Source organism: Hevea brasiliensis, chromosome 5, assembly GCF_030052815.1.
Source record: "Hevea brasiliensis isolate MT/VB/25A 57/8 chromosome 5, ASM3005281v1, whole genome shotgun sequence".
Classification (NCBI taxonomy): domain Eukaryota; kingdom Viridiplantae; phylum Streptophyta; class Magnoliopsida; order Malpighiales; family Euphorbiaceae; genus Hevea; species Hevea brasiliensis.
Genome location: NC_079497.1, coordinates 1,487,963 through 1,508,890, shown reverse-complemented (window position 1 = coordinate 1,508,890; position 20,928 = coordinate 1,487,963). Strand labels below are relative to the sequence as shown.

At 30.6% G+C, this 20,928-nt stretch overlaps 2 protein-coding genes across 3 annotated transcripts; both read right to left on the bottom strand.

Moving 5' to 3' along the window:
* Positions 1–1,214: 1,214 nt before the first annotated feature.
* On the bottom strand, positions 1,215–5,595 carry LOC131179841 (uncharacterized). Its single transcript, XM_058146529.1, is given in 4 exon segments — positions 1,215–1,785; positions 2,553–2,615; positions 2,617–2,753; positions 5,323–5,595. Coding segments are annotated over 4 exon segments (792 nt in total). The 5' UTR covers positions 5,581–5,595; the 3' UTR covers positions 1,215–1,451.
* Positions 5,596–8,814: 3,219 nt separating this feature from the next.
* On the bottom strand, positions 8,815–11,799 carry LOC131169249 (uncharacterized). 2 transcript variants are annotated; one of them, XM_058146528.1, is made up of 7 exons: positions 11,510–11,799; positions 11,184–11,396; positions 10,926–11,092; positions 9,768–9,849; positions 9,575–9,643; positions 9,301–9,475; positions 8,815–9,205 (listed from the first exon to the last, which is right to left on the bottom strand). In XM_058146528.1, the coding sequence occupies exons 1-6, from the start codon at positions 11,627–11,629 to the stop codon at positions 9,305–9,307; spliced, it is 822 nt and encodes a 273-aa protein (XP_058002511.1). In that variant the 5' UTR covers positions 11,630–11,799; the 3' UTR covers positions 8,815–9,205; positions 9,301–9,304. The 2 variants fall into 2 exon arrangements, with proteins under 2 accessions (XP_058002511.1, XP_058002510.1); XM_058146527.1 differs by having other exon boundaries at positions 8,815–9,475; positions 11,510–11,797.
* Between the last annotated feature and the right edge of the window lie 9,129 nt (positions 11,800–20,928).

The following is a 20,928-nucleotide window of genomic DNA, read 5'->3' as shown; positions in this document are numbered from 1 at the left end:
AAAAAAATCCAAACAAAAAATAAAGGTAAGTAAAGTTGAGAGAAATAGAGAACACAGGGCTTTGCACCCTTTGGTCTTTGTTGTTGATTAATAGATAGAGAGAAAGAGAGACTATGATTGTAAATTATCAAGTGAATTTGTGGGTCTATATAATGACTAGAATCGCAATTAGGGTTTCTGATGTGCTTGGTTTGTTGAACTATTGATCGCCGTCAAGAGGAATGTATCAGGATTACTGGAGAGCGGCAACGGCTACCTTTCTTTCTCAAATAACCGTTGTAAATTGGACTTGACCAAACTGACCCTCACTCCTCTTTCTTGCTGGGTCAGATCACAATCCGTTTCTATTTTGGGTCGGGCTGAATGGATCCCGTCAGAACCCAAATAAAATTTTGATAGTAATCCTGCAAATTTATCTATTTTTCCTTTTTTTTAAAACTGATAATTACTAGTCTCATTTTTTTTTAAATCATTGGAATATTTATTTTATTTTTTATTCTTTAATTCATAAAAACTCAATAACTCATTAAATCACATAAAAAAAATTCAATTCAACAATTTTTTTTTAATTGAAATATTTTAATTTTGACTGAAAATTTTTATTACTATCCATTTATTTGAAATTTTATAAAAAATTTATATAAATATAAATAAAATTTTCTTAAAAATTATGACCCGAATTCAAAATCTCTTTACTTTTCTTGAGCAGAAAGACAAATTAATATTTTTTTTTTTCCGACTATTAGGTTTCGCAGGATGAAACTAGTTTTGATGAACTCAGTAAAACCATACCCCAAAGCTACTGAGGTTAGAGAACACAAGTTCATGTACATCTCATTAAAATTCATATTTTCAATGTGAGACCCAAAATTTTTTTTGTTTTGCGATGTATCTAACACAATCTCGAGTCAAATCAAGGGTCGTCTATTTGCGTGCAGTAATAAGTGTACAAAAATACACAAATTGTAAATTAGCCACATAAAAAATGACAAATTTTGAGTAAGGAAAGAATTCCAAAATCAAATTCAATCCAACATTAAAATCCAAATGGGTGAGAAAGGCTTATGGAGCAAAGTGAACAACTGAATACAGGGTGGAGTACTTATTGCAAAAGTATATATACTCAACACACAATACAGATTGCAGTATTTCATGACCCACAGTCCATCTTGAAGCACAATAACAAAGGGCCTAACATTTTTTTTTTTTAAAGCTGCAAAATAATCCTCCAGGGTGTATATATACATAAATACAATTTGTAGAAGTGTACTCTGATCATTTAAAAGGAATAAATAAAGGTGAATACACCAATGCCAGCAAAGGAACTAGGATGCCACACAGTTAAACCCAGCTTTCCCATACTGCCTGCCGCTAATAAGAAGCTATGCGATTGAAAAGTGCATGTCTATGACATTTAGCAGTGCAATCCAAATGGGTTCAGAAATCACCGATCAAGTGAACTGTCGTCTCATATAAGTATCTTCGTGTACAAAAACAGGATCTTGAGTGGTCTGTGGTGTGATATGTTGTCCCATGGCTATGCCACTTGGATTAGAAACAGGAGGATTGCCCCAAGGACAATTAACACTCTTTGATGAGTTGAAAGTAAGGTAATAGAGAATTCCAAGGGTGACGCTTGCAAGGGCCAAGACAGCACCACCAGCAAAGACCCCTGGTTTGACAACATAGCAGTAGTAACTCCCAAAGTACAAGCTCTCTTCGCCATGTTGATCATTGAGCGCAGCACCAGTTAGCAAGAGAAGAAAAGCTATCACAAATGTGAACCTGCATATTATTACTCGTTATGAAATAGATTCATTACTAGAGAAGTAAACACATGCCCACATTTATATACATGAAGATGCTTTGGTGAGTTCAAAAACAAAAAATGAGGATGAGAATAGAAGTTATTTTACAGGAACATGCTTAACTCCAGGACTTTTCTTGGCTTCTCTACCTTTCTCTCATGTCAGAGTCTAGAAGTAACGGTGACAAAAGCTTCAATCAGTTTACACATAAAAAAGAAATTCTACTAAAAACTACACGTTTCTGATAAAGGAAAAAACACAATTCCCAAAGAATACAGTCCTAAGTTGAGTGGTGTGCCAATTGCCAACTGCAACAATCAAGAAAATAGAATCAAAAGTTCTTAACTTAAATATACTGCAGAGATAATTTATATAAAAGAATACAGAAACCCTATGTTGAAGGGTAATTTTCTCATGCTGAATAATTTAAACAATATGATGAGGATTTTGATGTTTCAACAGATTTAAGCAAACACAGATTAAAAAATAATAATAATAATAAATGTGGTTGGAGGATAAGGATGTATGTTAAAAACAAGACTTAGATGGTTCAAATGTTCTTTGGATATAGCTTTGAGTAATTCTACTTTTGGAATTACATCAAAAGCATCGAACTAGAAGATGAGCTGCCAATTGGATCTTAGTACAGTGGCAAAGACCAAAGGAAGGAGAAAACTGTAAATTGTAATCCCTAAAAGCTGCAATATATAGACTTGAAATAAATTAAGGCTTGATAAAAATTACCAGGAAACAACAAAGCAGACTAATGCTATCGTCAATTTGAATTTGAAGGGTTAGGGCTTCTTTGCAACAAATACACCCACTTGCAACATTAATAATTACTTGTGCCAACATAAGTGCCACAGCTGAAGTTAAACCAAGAGCCAGTGCAGGACTCCGAGGATAGGCGCATTGAGTGGCAGATGTGAACTGAACCTCAGAACCCTGAAGGATTATAAAGGGAATGAGAAAAGAAAACCAATTATAAATGAAGCTATTTTATGATTGCATCATTCAAAACAAAGGCCACTGTTGATAAGATATAGAGATCAGAAGCCACAAAAAAGAACCAGTTATGAAAAGGCAGACCCTTAGCCTTAGCCTTTTTCTGTAAATCTAATCCAACAATATCTGTTGTAATTATCAACAGAATAGTTAAAGAATAATATTACATTCTCCTTATTATTGGAAATTCTCCAATTATAGATTGATCACACTAATATCACATTCTCATCTCTTATTGGTGCTTGAAGGAGGCATTGCAAGTTGCAGATATTTCTAGCAGTCAATAGAGGAAAATTATATCTGCCCCCCATAAAAAAGGGGGGCAGTCACAATCTTCTCAACTTTGCAGTAGGTAAACCAAAGCCATTCCATTCGTAAAATAGCCAAAAATATGGAAATTTGGTAGTAGAACACAAATTCAATATATTGGCATAATAGTATGCTACTAATATTAATCATTTAATACAAAGCAAAGACAGAAAGATATGGTATAAAAATGAGGAATGCCTGACTTCACAACTAGGAATAGTGATCATGTCAATGCATCACAGTCTGATTGATAAATGATTTGTGAGGTACGCACACAAGGTAGTAGAGTTCAAACAGAATGAAACAGAATTTTATTACTCCATAAACCCAAAGGACTGCCTTAACAATGGAAATAAGAGTCTAGTATAATCACTCTTGTGTTAGGGAGGTTTCTCCATAATAAACATCACATATGCAGAAAGAGAAGTGCTGTTGGAACAAACCCATTGGTAATTCATGTAGCAAAGGAAAGACATGTAACTTAAAATCATCATTGTGGCTGTCAGAATGAAAAAAGGTTGAAGCGTAACTAATTAATGGTAGAATCAACTTAAGCAGATCAAACTTCAGCAATAAGTCCACCAAAAGCTGTGACATTCCTCTCATTTAGATGACAGTTCAGCAGTTAGAGATAATGAGGTATCAGACAAAGGTAAATGTAAGTATGTAAACCTAATAATTTAATAAAAAATCCTTAAACTTCCTAATTCTATAATGAATATAATTTCTAAATATTCTAGGTTGAATCAAATTCCAATACTGCATCACTTATAGAAAGCATCAAGTTGACATAAAATGTTTAGGCAGACCAAAGTAGCGATTTAACCCATTCATCCACCATATGAAGCGACATTCCTTGCCTTTGACTGTTTTGCACCAGAGGCATTGTAGTAAAGAGCCTAATATCTGGCGGTCAGCATTAATAATTTGTTGATGGAAGACAATTTACAACATCAGTCAGTAAACTATAAGGTGCATGCAATGAGTAAGGTAACTGACAAACTGAAAGAATGGTGCATAAAATGGAGAGAACCATATTCTCAGCATTAAGGATCACCATATTCTCTCCTTTCCTCCTCCTCCTCCTTCTTCTCCTTCTTCTAAGAAACAATAACTATACTCTATCCTCTAAGAAACACACAAGTTTTCTAGATTCATTTAACTAGCTGCTTTTGGAAACAGTGTTTTAAAATCTTGGGCTCTACTCAAAGCACCCTCTCTATTTTTCAGAACAGTTAAAGTTGCTTGCTAAAATCTTAATAATTGTTCCCTGTAAAAGAGGTGCAGGGACACTTTAGTCTTAGCAATATCTTCTATTTATTAACAAGAAATATTTTTGAGACATACAATCTTGATCATAATCAGATGTTGTAATTTCATTGACCAGTTTGCCAAAGGAAAAGAAAGAGGCAAAGAATTGAATGCTACAGTAACCCATGGGCACTTGATCAACGTCAGGAGAAGGAGACTAGCACATACTTGTACAAGTCCCCAAAACATGGTCAACAAAATCATTCAAAAGTCTACAAATATAAGAATTCAAGTTCAACATTTGTAAGCTGAGGCAAGAGAAGGCAAGTCAAAGTGCAGAAATCCAAACCAGATTAATGTGAACCTTCACAGAACAGCTAAAGTCACTGTGATTGTAAAATCATTTCATGACTCTTTTAAAACGAAGAAAGCAGCATCTTCACAAAATATCATCCAATATAAAACGTCTTTATTCACTTTCTGGCCTTGATGCCCCGACACAGAAACTGTACCTTTGATTGCTCAAAATAATTATGAATCGAAATAAAACCAAAGAGTTCACTAAATATGAGTCTCTAATCAAACACAAATTTAAATTCTTTATTTCTTTTGGAACGGTTGAATAATAACCCAAAATTGAGTGGGGAAAAACATTTTTTCCCACTGTTCTGTTCAGTCACTGAGAAAATGGAGAAACATATCTCAAAAGAGCAATTTTTATCATTGGGGCCTATTCTCAAATAACAATGGAATAAAATAAATACAGCAGATTATCTGAATCAACTTCTCATTTTTCAGTGAGTTGTCAGCATCCAAACAAATAAATAGTGCATGTAATAGCAAGACAAAGATGAAACAAGCACCAAAAAAGTATTATCAGAGAAACCCATTAGAAGGTTACAGAGGAAAACAAGATCTAATAACAAAAAGTTAAGAAAGATAAAAGTACCTTAATCCTGGTGGCCTCTGCAGCAAAACCTGTAGCAGCTGATAATAACCCCAAGAAACCCACAAAACTACACAACACCAAGGCCTTTCTTTCCATATCCGTCACACTCTCTCCAAGCACTATCTTTCTTTCTGAACACAGTCTCCCCCACTCTTTCTCTCTGGAATTGAGCTTCTCTTTCCTAAAGATGTGCCTCTTTGTCTGTAAGAGGAAACGTAAAGTTTGTGGTGTATAGTTATATATGTCCTTGTAAATCATGATGTCTAAAAAACGATGAGGGCAAAACCGGAATACTACATCGAAAAGCCAATTATATCTTTACACCAAACTGCCTCTTTGCTGATTCATCAGTTACTGTAAAAATTCAATTATTAATATTTATTATAAAATTGATACACAATTAATATATTTATTATTTTAATTATAAATATTTTAAGTATTATTATATAAATTTTATAATTAATTTTACTTTTAATTATATTTGTAAAAATATATATATTTAATATTTTTTATAAAAAAACGTAATATATCTTAATTTAAATATTTATATTAAATTTATATAAAATTAATTAAAATTAATATATAAATAATTTATTAATTTAATAATTAATAATAAAATAAATTTAAAAGATATCTTAAATTTAAATTTAAAAAAATAAAAATATATCGTTTATTTTAAGATCTTATAATTTATTATTTGACTCTTATAATTTTTATATTATTATGAGAGTCCAAAGAGCAATTAATTTAATAGATCAATAATTAAAATACAACTCCTAAGAACAAAAAAAAATTAGGATCAATATATATATATATATATTTAATCTAAATATCAGTAATAATAAAATATTTAATTAAAATAATTTTAAATTTATAATAATAAATTAAAAATAAGATTTTTTACATCCATTTAAATATAATATAGTACTTTTACATATATTAAAAATATTTTATAACTTCCTAATTTTAAGTACCTGCATTGTTTCACGTTTATATAGAATTTAGTTTTACTGTCCACATTTAATGCAGATGACATTCAATATAGTTTTTTTATTTTTTTCCTTTTTTTCTAATTTTTCTTCATTTTATGTCATCTAACTTTAAATTTAAATTTTTTTATATAATATATATAGTTATTAATAATTTTAATATATAAATAATTTTAATTTATATATTTTTTAAAATTTTAATATGTAGAAATTAAATAATATCTTATTTTTTATTTTTTATTAATTAAATCTTATTTCTTATTTTTCACTTATTTTTCTATCTCTTAAGTTTTTAATGAAGATTTTATAATAAAAATAATAAAAAATAATATAATAATATAATGGTAACATTTTTATTAATTAAATATTATTTCATATTTTTTATTAATTTTTCATCTCTCAAAACTTTTAATGAAGATTTCATAATAAAAATGATCAAAATATAGTAATATTGCTTAAAAATATAGAATCATTCGAAATTGATTTAATTAATCATATAATTATTTTTATCATTTTAAATATTAAAATTTTGTTATATGATTAAAAGAAGAGTGAAAAAAAATTAAATGAAAAACATCGAATGATAATATCATAGACAATGCCATGTGATAATACAATGAATAGAAATGATAAAAATTTTCAAACCTCACTCGACTTATCCCAAACTTAATTAATTTTCTTCGACTTTATCCTGACTCCTATTTGTGCGAGGCAGGGATAGAAAGACCTTCTCTACTCCGTAATTCACTCCGCATAATAATATATTATTATTTTTTATTAAAAATAATTTATTTTTATATATTTAAATATTATAATTTTAATAAAAATATATAAATATATTATTAAAATAATATGTAAAACTTATATTTCTAATAATATATTTTTTTTAATAAATAAATTTATATTATATATTAATAAATTAAAATAAAAAAAAATATCTGCGAAAAAACTCGTCTCGCCTTACACCCAGACCCAAACTCTTATAGAACTGGGACGAGAGGAATAATCCTCGCCTCCGACCTGCCCTATTACCATTCCTAGCCATGAAGGAAAAAGCCACGTATCAATCCTATGGAAATACATTTCTATTATATATATATATATATATATATATATATATATATATATATAAAAAATAAGAATCACAAGGTGAATATAGCACAATTTTCTTATAAAAGAAAAAAATTAAAATATTAAAAATTAAAATTTTTATTTAGAGATAATTTAAGTATAGTAGAATAATTTTCAAGTAATAATTGATCTTTTTTAATTTTTATATTATCCTTTTAAAATTTTATTACCTTTATGACCCTCCTCTATTAATGTTTAAACTTTTTTTAGTTAATTGTTTTAATGACTATTTAATTATTTATTATTGTCATAAATTTTTAATTTATTGTAATTTATTGAATTTTAATTTTGTTGCATTTATGATCCTTTTACTTTATTTTAGTGATACTTTTAGACAATTTTTGCAACCCTCATCATTAAACTTTTTTTTTTAATTTTTCTTAAACATGGAAAAGAAAAAAGGACTTCATTGCTTAACAATTTCAAGGACCAGTCAGTACACCCACTTTGTTACTTAAATGACACCACCATTGGTGACATTAAACAAGCAAAATTAGTAGGTTAAGTGTATGTTATAAAGAAGAAATAAAAACATCATGAATGGCAGCAAATTTGGTCATTGGGGGGCTTAGCTAATTAGGGTTTACTTCCCATGGTTCAAGTAATTTCAACAAACCTAATCATTATTCCAGCCAAAAAGCCTCATTAAAACTAAATAATGTCTTCCCCCTTTTTTCCTATTTGCCAAAAAAAAACATGAATTATATACATTGGATGCCAAACCAAAGATAAATTTAGGGCCTTTGAGTGTGCTTTTAATATTTTAATTATATCAAACAATCCAATCATTTTAAACTAAATTTATTTTAATATTTTGATTTGATTTTAGTTATTTACTGAGAATCGATTCAAAGATATCAAAATTGAATTAAAACCATATCAGATCAAAAATCAAGTTTATATACGTGATTTTCTATAATTTTTTAATTGTATTATATACTTTCAATATAAATATATATATTTACATATTATGAACTAAATACTTTCTAATATTTTATTAAACTTCTCTACTTAGTAATTTTAGTTATAAATACATTAAACCACTTTATAGTTCTTAATTATAGGTATATTGTTATATTACATATATGCTTAATTCATAATTATATATACACCTTATAATTAAAGATTACATAATTAATAAATAGTTAAAATGTATATTATATAATATATTTATACTATATATATATGTGTGTGTTAAAGATTATATAATTTAAAAATAGCTTAAAGATATGTGATATATTATGTCTTATTAATATATTTTAAAATTTAAATACTAATTTAAGTATTTTTTTTATAAAATAATTACATAAAATTATTTCAAAAATCTAGAACCAAATAGGAATTAAAAATCGAAAACTATACCAAATCAAAATTAACACAATAAAAAATTAAATCAAAATCAAAACTATAGTGAAATTTTAATTCGGTTTCAATTTCTAGGCAGACCGCAAACCGAAACGGGAATTGCACACCCCCAGGACTTGCAGTATTTAAAAGGAAATGGGCTTGCAGCTTAAACCATTTACATACTACTATACCTTTGAGGTGCAGGCAATTTGGAGAACAAATTAACTCAACTTTGCTGTTTTTTCTTTGCAGAACTAAAAAGAAATAGAGAACATTTCTTACAAGAGCAGTGGCTGCTTTCCCTCAAAATATATTTGGTAGATCAGGGACAGAATCCCATTTCATTTTCTTGATCGTATTGTTGAAGATAATCATCTTGGTCACTAAGCATTTTTTTTTACTGGGATTAAACAAACCTGTAGATTTACACTTGAATATTAATTTCGAGAACACGAAAATATCCCAGAATACTGGGGTAGGTAATAAAAACTTTAGAGATTAATACAATAACTGCCTCATTGAAGACCATAAACAAGCAATGCACCAACTGCACCAACACCAGCCAACAGCCCAATAATGACCCCAATTGGAGGCAAACCACCTCCTATTGCTTTTCCAGTATTCACATCATATCTTGCAAACCTCTTTTTTGGTGCTCTACATTGTGGGCATACATATGTATCCGGCTGCATAAAAATTTTAAGAAAAAATGTTTTTATAAGAAAATTATTTTTGGTAAGTAGATATCGTTTGAGCTAAAGAATGGTGATTATTGTTGATCTTGCCTGCTCATCAAAAGGTTTCTGGGCAGTGTAAATGTATCCACAGTCGAGGCATATGTGAGTAGCTCTAGCCTGCCAAATACTTTACAGAATTTATACATAGACAGTGATTTCATCCAAAACTAGAACATTCAAGTATGGAAGATTATTGTAATAGAGCAAAAGAAAACAGATAAATTAAAGATTGCTTGCTTGCCTTCTGAGCATCAGTTAGCTTCCTTCCAAAGCGGGGAGGAGCTGGACGCTTTGTTAGTTTTTTAATATCTACTTCTACACCTCTGCATGCATTGCAATAAAGACACATCAACTGCAAGGAATAGATGTTCTTCTGAAAAATAAGTTAGATAAAAGAAAATGATACAGGGGGCTTCAGGCTTATTTTTAGGCACCACGGCTTCACTTGATTCATGGTAATAGGATAAGAATATTGTATGTACAACTTGAGGGGACTAGTGTAACCAAGTCTTTTGGTATCTTTGATACGCATCTTCCAAGATCATGTGGAGTCAGTTATGGAGGTGATAAGAAATATCATGATAAGAAATAAGTGAGGGATTGCATGATCTATAAGTGTTCTAATATGTTTGATTGGGTTAAATCTCTTTATCAGCATCTTGACTCTCAACTTCTTGAACTCTTCGTCATGTTTTAATTTGTGGGCTACTTGGAATTGCAAAAAATACTCTAGTTCATGGCAATCAGGTGTAGACCATTATGCTATTCAACAGCAGGGCGAGTTGCTGTTAAAAGATTTCCAGTTGAATCAATGGAGTTTTGGGTCAAATGCAACTACAGTAAAGGTTTGGAAGGCCCCTACTGCGGGTCCTTTTAAGGTAAATACTGATGCAGCAGCTGTGGGTCAAGAGGGTTGTGTTGGTTTGGAAATTGTTATTTGGGATGGGGAAGGCTGTGTTGTCTTTGCTGCTTGCAAGATGTTAAGGCTGCAGTGCGATTTGGCTGTACCAGAAGCAATGGAAATCTTTTATAGTGTTCATTGTGCTATTCAGGCGGGATTCTCTGAACTGGAATTTAATGGCAGTTCGTAATTTGGATTTACAACAATAACAACAACTAAGCCTTCATCCTAAACTACTCAATAGCTTTTGACTTTGAGGGTGAATCTTGAAACAATAGGAAAAATTTTCTTTTGTATTAAAGAAAGGCAAGGAATTCAATTCGTTAAGCATATTCTATCCAACTTAGCTTAATTTTTCTACCTATTTTCCAAAATGAGTGAAGAAATGCCCTCATTTCTTTTCTTTTTCATGTTTTTCATCTCACCACCTCAACATTTCTTCTGCAATCTTCTATTATTAACAGATATGGAACCCAAAAAAAAAAAAAAATAGAGCACCTGTTAACTACAAAGTAGACAGATTCTGGTTTTGCTTGGATGGCAGTTTTAGTGAATCCCAGCTTATCAGCAGGCCAAAGTTCATCCCCAAAGAAACTGCTAGTGTACAGCACTTGATCCCCGGCTTTCAACCCTGCTTTAGCAGCATTCCCACCTCCATCTACAGCCTAAAAGTCTCAATAGCATCACAAGTTTCCATAAAAACCTTAATTTTCAGTGGGGAAAGACAGAACAAAAATACCAAGAATGAGGACTCACCGTGATGACCACACCACCACCATCCTTTTGACCCAGAGTGAGGCCTAGTGGCTTGTCAACCTCAACCTCAATAGTCTTTGAAGCCCCAGCTGTTCTTGCAGTGATCTGCAGCCCTTTTCTTGCATTGGTGAAACTGTTCTTCTTTTCAGCTATGAACATTTCCGAGGAACCCCTTTTGGCATCTTGAAGTGATAGACCTCGAAAAGCAGTTCTCTAGACATTATACAGACAAAGAAGAAGACGAATGTTTAATTGAAATTCAGTCAATGAAATTCCACAAAAATAAATAAATAAATAAACACACGAGTTTGACAAAGAATACGAACCTGGAATGGAGAGGATATTATTGGTTTTGTGGATGTGGTTGGAGGGGTTTTGATGGAGTGGCTCCTGGTGAAGGTGGCAGAGCAAGAAGAGGAGGACCCTGCAACCACAGCTGATGGCATTGTTGAAGCTACCAAAACAGATGAGATAGTTCAGTCTTGTTTAGAAGTTTAGTTAAAGCCATGAATACTAGTCCTTGGGTGTTGGTCTAGTTGAAGTTTGTGGATAGAATTGCTCAATTGCATGAGCGGATAATTTCTAGGGGCATTGGTAAGGAAAGCCACACGCCTTCATTTCCATGCCACAAATCATATTAAAAACAAGCCCATTTTTAGCTCAAAGGTTAGTGGCAAGTGGATAGTGTGAATAATGGAGTCAAAATAAATAAATAATATATATATATATATATATATATATATATATATATATATATATATATATATATATATATATATATATATTAAATTGTTAACTTTAATTTCAATCGAGAATGTGAATTTTGGCTTGATAGAATTTAATGGTTGGATTTTTAAAAATGGTTTAATATCAAATTAATTTGAATTAAATCAATTAGGTTAATTTAAAATTAATTTTAATGAAAATAATATGAATATATTTTAATGTAATTTTAATTTAAAATTAAATCAATTTATTTTAATTCGATTTTAATTTTGAATTCACCCTTATCTAGGTTTAAATTATACCATAAAATTAAAAATAAGACATTAATATAATGTTATGTTATTAAAAAGCATACTCAAGTGATTAACTTCAATTATCAATTGAATTATTTGTACATGAAATAATTCAATTCAATTAAACTTAAAAATCACTTATTTAAAAAAATAAAAATCAATTTAATTTTATGATGATTCAATTAATTTTTTTTTTTTTTTTTGCTACTTTCGTTATATCAAATCTTAATGGTAGCTGTTAGAATAAGGATTCTTTATATTATTGTAACTCATGTATATCATGTGATTCTATTAATTATTGTGCTCTGTTAATACTATTAAATTGACTAATTTATATACTCTGTTAATATTATTTTTTATTAATAAAATATTTTTTTCATTTTTATCAAATAAATAATATACAAAAAATATTTAAATTATATATTTATTTATAATTATATTATTATAAATAATTTTAACAATTTAATTTACAAATAACGTGATAGTCTAAATCTAATTTAAGAATGCCTCCTTTTTTTTTTAAATCGTATAAATATTAAGAAGAACATGTTCTCCATGGCTGGTGATGCCATATTTCCCAAATTACTAAGTTTCATTTAAATTTAATGTTAAAAGTCTAAAACAATAAATATTTTTTTTTTAAAAAATATTATTTTAAATATTAAATATTATTTAAAATAATTTTAATTTTAAAATTATTTTTAATGTTTATAACAAAAATATACTAAATTTAACTTTAAATTAATCTTAAATTTATTTAACCAATATTCATATCTCTATTTATATCTATATCTATATTTATATATCTATTTATAAGTATATCTATTATTATATATCTATATTAAGGCTGAAACAAAGAGAAAGATTTTAATATTCTATTTCTCATTTTATGCAAATTTTTGTGGTTTTTTCTAATTTTTTTCTATTTTAATTGGGTCAATTAATGTTTTTTTCTAAATTCAAAAATTAATATTAATATTTATTTATCATTAATTGTAATTTTGAAAATCTAAATCACATCATTAACAAAAATTTATTTATCTATATCTATATTTTATTTCTATTCTTTTAAAAATTATAAAATTTTTTAAAAAATCATTATGCAAAATATTCATTATATATATATATAATTTTTTTATTCTTTATTAATTTTAAGAAAAATGTTTAATATAAAATATTAAAATTTTTTGCTTAATATATATGTGTGACTTTTTCTACATGACTAACTCTATTATTTTACACAATTTAAAAATGATTACATTTTTTATATCAAAAAGCTATACTTGTTTTTTTTTTTTTCTTATTTCCTATATTATCAATAGTTATTATTTTTATTCACTTTATAGTATTTATATTTATAATTAAATTTAAATATTATTTTTTTAATTTCTCTTTTAATTTATCACTGTATAGAAAATGCATATAATATTGGAAATAAATCACAAATTTTTATTGTTGGAAAAATTTAAGAGTATAACAAAAAGAAGAACAATATCAAGAACATTCCTTAAAAAAAATAATATCAAGAACATTTATAATAAAAAATGGTTTAAGAAGAAAATATTATTTTTTATTGTTTAGCTCAACTTCCAATAATATTATTATTAATAAAAATAATACCGACAAGATTATAGAATTAATTATTGAGATTCAAAAAAAAATAATAACAATTAAACATTTAAAATAGGTAAAAATATAAATACAAAATTGTTTTATTTATATTAAATTTAAAAAATTATTAATTTTCTATTTTTAAATATTTATATTATAAAATAGATATTTGATTCATAAATACTATACAATTATCTCTATTAGAATTATATTAAAGTCTAAGCAAAACTAAAATTGTTTTTTTGGCATTGAATTTAAAATAAAATTATTATTTTAAATAATCATTATATGCTTGTGATTCTTTTATTGAAAATTATTGCGAATATTTTTTATTAAAATTTATTTGATATAATAGTAGAGCAATATAAGTTTGCGAATGTATATCAAAATTTCAGTGCAATGAATGAATTACAATGCAGTATATAGAAGAATAAGGTGCATAATTTTTGTTTACATATAATTAGGAGTATTAATAAAAAGGGAAAATTATAAAAAAAATGTCCTATGGTCTCACCCATTTTTTATTTCAGGGTCTGTGGTTTACTTTATAACAAAATAGTACCCTGAGTTTTACACTGTTAGCAAAAAAAGTCCTTCCATCCAGGCTTCATTTAAACTCAACTAAGCCTTTATCCCAAAAATTTGGGGTCGGCTATATGGATTCGCTTTTTCCACTCTGAACGATTTTGCGTTAAATCCTCAAAAATGTGTAGTACTTCTAAGTCATATTGTACTACTCTCCTCCAAGTCAATTTAGGTCTACCTCTTTTTTTCTTTCTATCCTCTTACTTAATGTGCTCTACTTGTCTAACTGGAGCCTTCGTATGTCTACACTTCACATGATCAAACCACCTTGATCTCCCTTCTCTCAACTTATCTTCAATTGGCACCACTCCTACCTTTTCTCTAATACTTTCATTACGGACTTTATCTAGTCTAGTATGGCCACTCATCCACCTTAACATTCTCATTTCTGCAACTCTTAACTTAGATGCATACGACTCTTTCAGTGCCCAACACTCACTACCATATAACATAGCCGGTCATATGGCTGTACGGTAAAATTTTCCTTTTAATTTATTGGGAATCTTATGATCACATAAAACTCCCGTGGCACGTCTCCACTTCAACCATCCGGCTTTAATCCTATGACTAACATCCTCCTCACATCCCCCATCTACTTGAAGGACTGAGCCTAGATATTTAAAGTGATTACTTTGAAACAGTACCACTCCATTCAAACTAACTCCTTCCCTATCACCAGTTTGGCCTTCACTGAACTTGCAATGCATGTATTCTGTCTTCGTTCTACCCAACTTAAAACCCTTTGACTCTAGAGTACTTCTCCAAAGTTCTAGCTTCTTATTGACTCCTTCTCGTGTCTCATCTATCAGAACAATATCATCCGCAAACATCATGCACCAAGGAATACTCTCTTGCATATGTTTCGTCAGTTCATCTAAAACTAATGTAAAAAGGTAAGGGCTTATGGCTGATCCTTGGTGTAATCCAATTGAGATCGGAAAATCTCTTGTGTCCCCTCTCACTGTGCGCACAATAGTAGTTGCTCCTTCATACATATCTTTCAATACTTGTATGTACCTAATAGATACCCTCTTTTGTTCTAACACATTCCATAAGACTTCTCTTGGAACACTATCATAAGCCTTCTCCAAATCAATAAAAACCATGTGTAGATCTTTCTTCACATCTCTATATTTCTCCATCAAGCTTCTAATGAGAAAGATCGCTTCCATAGTTGAACGACCGGGCATGAAACCAAATTGATTGAGAGAGATAGAAGTATTATGACGTAGTCGATGCTCCACAACTCTCTCCCACAACTTCATAGTATGGCTCATGAGTTTAATTCCCCTATAGTTTGAGCAACTCTGTATGTCTCCCTTATTTTTAAAAATAGGTACTAAAATACTCTTCCTCCATTCATCAGACATTTTCTTTGAGTTTAGAATCTTATTAAATAATTTAGTTAACCATGCCACTCCCATTTCCACATTTCAATTGGTATTTCATCGGGTCCACAGGCTTTACCCACTTTCATTCTCTTAAGTGCTTCCTTTACTTCTAAAGATCTAATCCTTCTAGTATAATTTACATTCTTTTCTATTGTTCTAAAATCTATATTTACGCTATTTCTATTTTGACTATTATTAAAGAGATCATTAAAATAATTTCTCCATCTTTCTTTAATGTCCTCATCTTTCACTAACACTTTTCCTTCTTTATCCTTAATGCACCTAACTTGATTGAGATCTTGACATTTCCTTTCTCTACTCCTTGCTAATCTATAAATATCTTTCTCCCCTTCTTTAGTTCCAAGTTTCTCATATAACTTTTCAAAGGCCTGTGCTCTTGCTTGACTAACTGCCTTTTTTGCCTCTTTCTTTGCTATCTTGTACTGTTCATATGCCTCATTATTATCACATTTAGGTAATTTCTTATACCATTCCCTTTTTCTCTTCACTGCCTTTTGTACTTCCTCATTCCACCACCATCTCTCTTTTGAGGGTGGTCCATGTCCTTTAGACTCTCCAAGTACTTTTCTAGCTACTTCTCTAATCTTTGATGCCATCTGTATCCACATATCATTGGCCTCCATATCTAGCTTCCATACTTCGGACTCGAGAAGCTCATTTTTGAACTTCACTTGCTTTACTCCTTTGAACTCCCACCACTTTGTTCGAGCTACACCATTTCTTCTGACCTTACTTGAATTGTTCCTAAACTTGACATCCATGACCACCAACCTATGTTGATTTGTTAAAGCCTCTCCTGGAATGACCTTGCAATCCTTGCATAGAGCTCTATTTGTCTTCCTGGTTAAGAGGAAGTCGATTTGGCTTCTATGTTGCCCACTTTTGAAAGTCAATAAATGTGACTCTCTTTTTATAAAGTAGGTATTTGCTAGTATTAGGTCGTATGCCATAGCAAAATCCAGGATGCTTTTTTCCCTCCTCATTTCGACTGCCAAAACCAAAACCTTCATGAACATTCTCATAACCTTGCCTATCACTTCCTACATGTCCATTCAAATCTCCACCAATGAAAACATTCTCTTCATTCGGTATGCTTTGCATTAAATCATCCATATCTTCCCAAAACCTTTGTTTACTCTCACTGTCTAGTCCTATTTGTGGGGTATAAGCACTAACTATATTTATTGTTTCTCCTTCTAGTACTAGCTTTACTAGTATAATTCTATCTCCTACTCTTTTCACAGCTACTACTGCGTCTTTCAATGTTCTGTCTATAATTATACCTACTCCGTTCTTATTTCTCTCTTTTCCGATAAACCACAGTTTGTACCCTGAATTACCCACTTCCTTACTTTTCTCTCATACCCATTTAGTCTCCTGAATGCAAGCAATATTCACCCTTCTCCTTTCCAAGGTATCCATAAGCTCCATTAATTTTCCTGTAAGTGATCCAACATTCCAAGTACCAACCCTAATCCTCCTCCTATCCTGCTCCTTCCTAATTGGTCTCCTTCTATGATATCTTCTATTGTTTTCTATGTCTATCTTGTGTTCTGTTCCATTATTTGTTCTACTATCTGTCCTATGGACTAACTTCTTTACCCACACCCGTCTATGATGTGGGAACCCTTGCTCACTTAACACCACACCCGGGCGCCGGCATGGCGCGTCGCTTTCGGTGAACGCCCTACACCCTTGCATATTTATCACTACACCCGGGCTCCAATGTAGCACGTCATTAGTAGAGGACGCCCCAATGTTTATATCTTTTGAATCCATATCATAAGGTGTGACGAAATTTTTACGCTGGTTGTCACCTACCGCAACCCTCCTCCTTTATCCGGGCTTGGGACCGGCTAAGTGCAAACTACTTAGGCGGAGTTTCCATCCAGGCTTCGTTTATTTTACGAAAAATATTTTACTGAAAAATATTTTCTTTTTTTTTCTGGTGTTTGGGGATATTTAGAAAAATTCATCAACGGAAAATATTTTTCTGATCAAAGAAAAACTAAGTCATTTTTCAGAAAAATGACTTTCATTTTTCAGAAAAATGACTTTCATTTTTCAAAAGAGGGAGTTATTTTGTATTTTTTAAACTTTAAAAAATACACTTATTCATAAATAAAATAAATAAACATCATTAATTTAACATTATAACGAAAAATATTTTCATAGGAAATATTTTTCATATACAAGTCATTTTCCATAAAACAAATGAAGCCCTAATCTTTGTTAAATTTCTGTTGACATGGACCAAATGAGCTGACGTGGAAATAAGAAATGCTAAGTTGGTAAATATTAATAATTTGAGGAAAAAAAAAGAAAAGAAAAAACCCTAATTGACCAAATATAATAACCTAGCATGATTTTTCCCCTCTCCCAATTGAATCAAGCAGAAATTCTCACTAAAATCAAAATGAAGAATCTCAATTCATTGGAATAAATTGAGGGATTATACTTGAAATAGTTGATAAAACACCCTTCAATTGAAGTTTTTTGGGTATGGAAGAATAGGTTGCAGAATTTTGTTACAGAATTGTTGGCGAAATTACTGTGGAGACAGAGAAAATCAAAAGTGAAGCAAGCTCCATTGTCGTGAGGTACAAGGTAAAGAGAAATTATTATGCAAAAATACCTGCTGGAAGTCCATTTGCTACTGCAAATGCCCCTGGTGGAAGTCACCCGCCTGCTACTGCAAAAACACCTATTGATACTTAATTAGTTACTGCAAAAACCCCTATTGGAAGTAAACAGTTTGCTGCAAAACCCCCAGTTACAACTCCAGTAGTTGTTGATGAACAATAACTAAAAGCTGGTGGTGCATTTTGATGTATTTTGTGGTTATGTTTAGGAAGCTTTTTGTTGACATGATGCTATATAAAAACACCTGTTGATAGGCTATAATTATGCATGGATATTTTGTAAACATATTATCCTTCTTGAGAGTTTTTGACAATGTAAAAAAGTTTATGTTTTGAAAGAGTTGACAGACTTGTGTCCATTTCTTTCATCTATGCATTACCATATTACTATGCATACCAAATACAAAGCACCAATATTTTGTCGTAAACTATATTAAATTGGTTTGCTTGGATGTATTTATCAATGAGTAAATAGCAACATTGTGCTAAATGTTATGTAACACTGTTTATGATATTATAAGTAAACATTCACAAACACAATTTCACTTAAGCAAATTAAATACACAGCAACTTCATGTACATTTCAATCTAACCATTTCCTGCATTAGATTGTGCATTATCTTGCTACAAGTAATTATATGATGAGGAGCCACCAGAACCACTTCCATTATTCAGAGGCCCCGTTACTAGAGTAAGGGCAAGGGAACTTCAAAATCTAGTCATTGAGCATTGGAGGCACCAGGAGACAAATGCCAATCACATTGAAACATCATGTTTACTATTGGAGACCAAGTGGATAATTCTCACCCAAATAGGCAATATGCCACACGGTGCCACATCATCACCCAGGTACGCCACGTCATCACCCAGGTGGTGACATGTCATCACCCAAGTGTGCCACATCATCACCCACGAGGTGACATGTCATCCCACATTTGGCCATCCTGACATTTGGAGATTACTTGGCTGCCATCTTACCAGTACACATGGCTTTAGATGATTTGGCCAATTGAGCAAATCTGGACTGTTCTTCCCCTGACAACCATCCCAAATCTAGAATATTCTTTTCCATACTAGATGCCACATTTTAAGGAGGATATTTTTATTTCTTTTGTCTTGTAGTGCCATGTATGCAGCATTTTGTTAGTACCCCATCTATATATACTTGTCTTCTTTATTTTTTTGGATAACTTGAAGAGTCATTTTTTAGAGAAAACACTTCAGAGAATTCTGCCACCATTGTTGAATGAGTGAGCTTGTATTTTCTTTCTTGTTTCTTGTAAGAACTTGGATTCAAGCAATCTGATCACATTGCTTGTCTTATTTTGATGATCAAGGTGCTCTTAGACAAGTTCTAATTATATCTTGACACTTGATTAATACATTTTATTTTACATTTCTTCTTAGTGCCTTATCACATTGATTGATATTGTGTTGAGTGAATGCAAAGTCTGCCTTGTTGGATGGATGAACTTGGGTGCTGTTTGTGAGTGATTATCATCTTGGTATCAGAGCATAGGATGTCCAAACAAGGTATTTATCTCTGTTACTAGTGTTTATCTTCGGTTTGCTTCTTCTCCCATACTTGCCGACTGGTTCTGGTTGTTAAAATCCAATCAGTTCTATTATATTCTGCCCAGGGGTCATCTTGTGCCTGGTTTTGTTGCTGGACCTTATTTTGTTTCTTAGTGTGACTTTGTTATTCACGTTTTGTTCATATTATGCTTGACCAAAACCAACTCTTGGGGTTTAGTATGATTTTGTTTTTGTTTCTTTAATATACATTTTGTTGAGTTTGTCTTAGGGTCTTGAGTTAATCAAGTTATAGCTATCTTTCTAGCTATCTTCTTTTATTTCTTTAAGTTTGATATCAAGCATGAGGGGTTATTTGGAAATAAGTTATTGATTGGGATGAGTTTGTGCTATAGATGTACATTGTTTTCTTGATTAGTGATATCAGACCTGCTGGCATACTAGACCTGATTGGTAACTTGTTTGGGTCATTGAAGTTAGACTTACCCATTTCACCTAAAACTGTACCAACACTATTTGGGTGTGTTTAGGACATTGTATGTCAATTTTGGGGGTTGTTTGATATTGTTTGCCTACTGAACCAAAATTTTACGGAAGACCTAATCAAATCTAGTTCTCATAAGAAAGCAACTCAGAAAATTCTAAAAATTTACAGGCAGATCATACTCCATTTTAGTAGTTTTTATGTCAATTTTGGGGATTGTTTGATATTGTTTGCTTATTGAACTAAAATTTTAAAGCAGACCTGATTAAATTTAGTTCACATAACAAACCAACTCAGAAAATTCTAAAAATTTACAAGATGATTATAATCCATTTTAGTAGTTTCTGTGTCCATTTTTGGGGTTGTGTGATAGTTTTTGCCTACCGAATCAAAATTTTGTGACAGACATGACCAAATTTAGTTCACATAGTAAACCCGCCCAGAAACTCCTGAAATTTT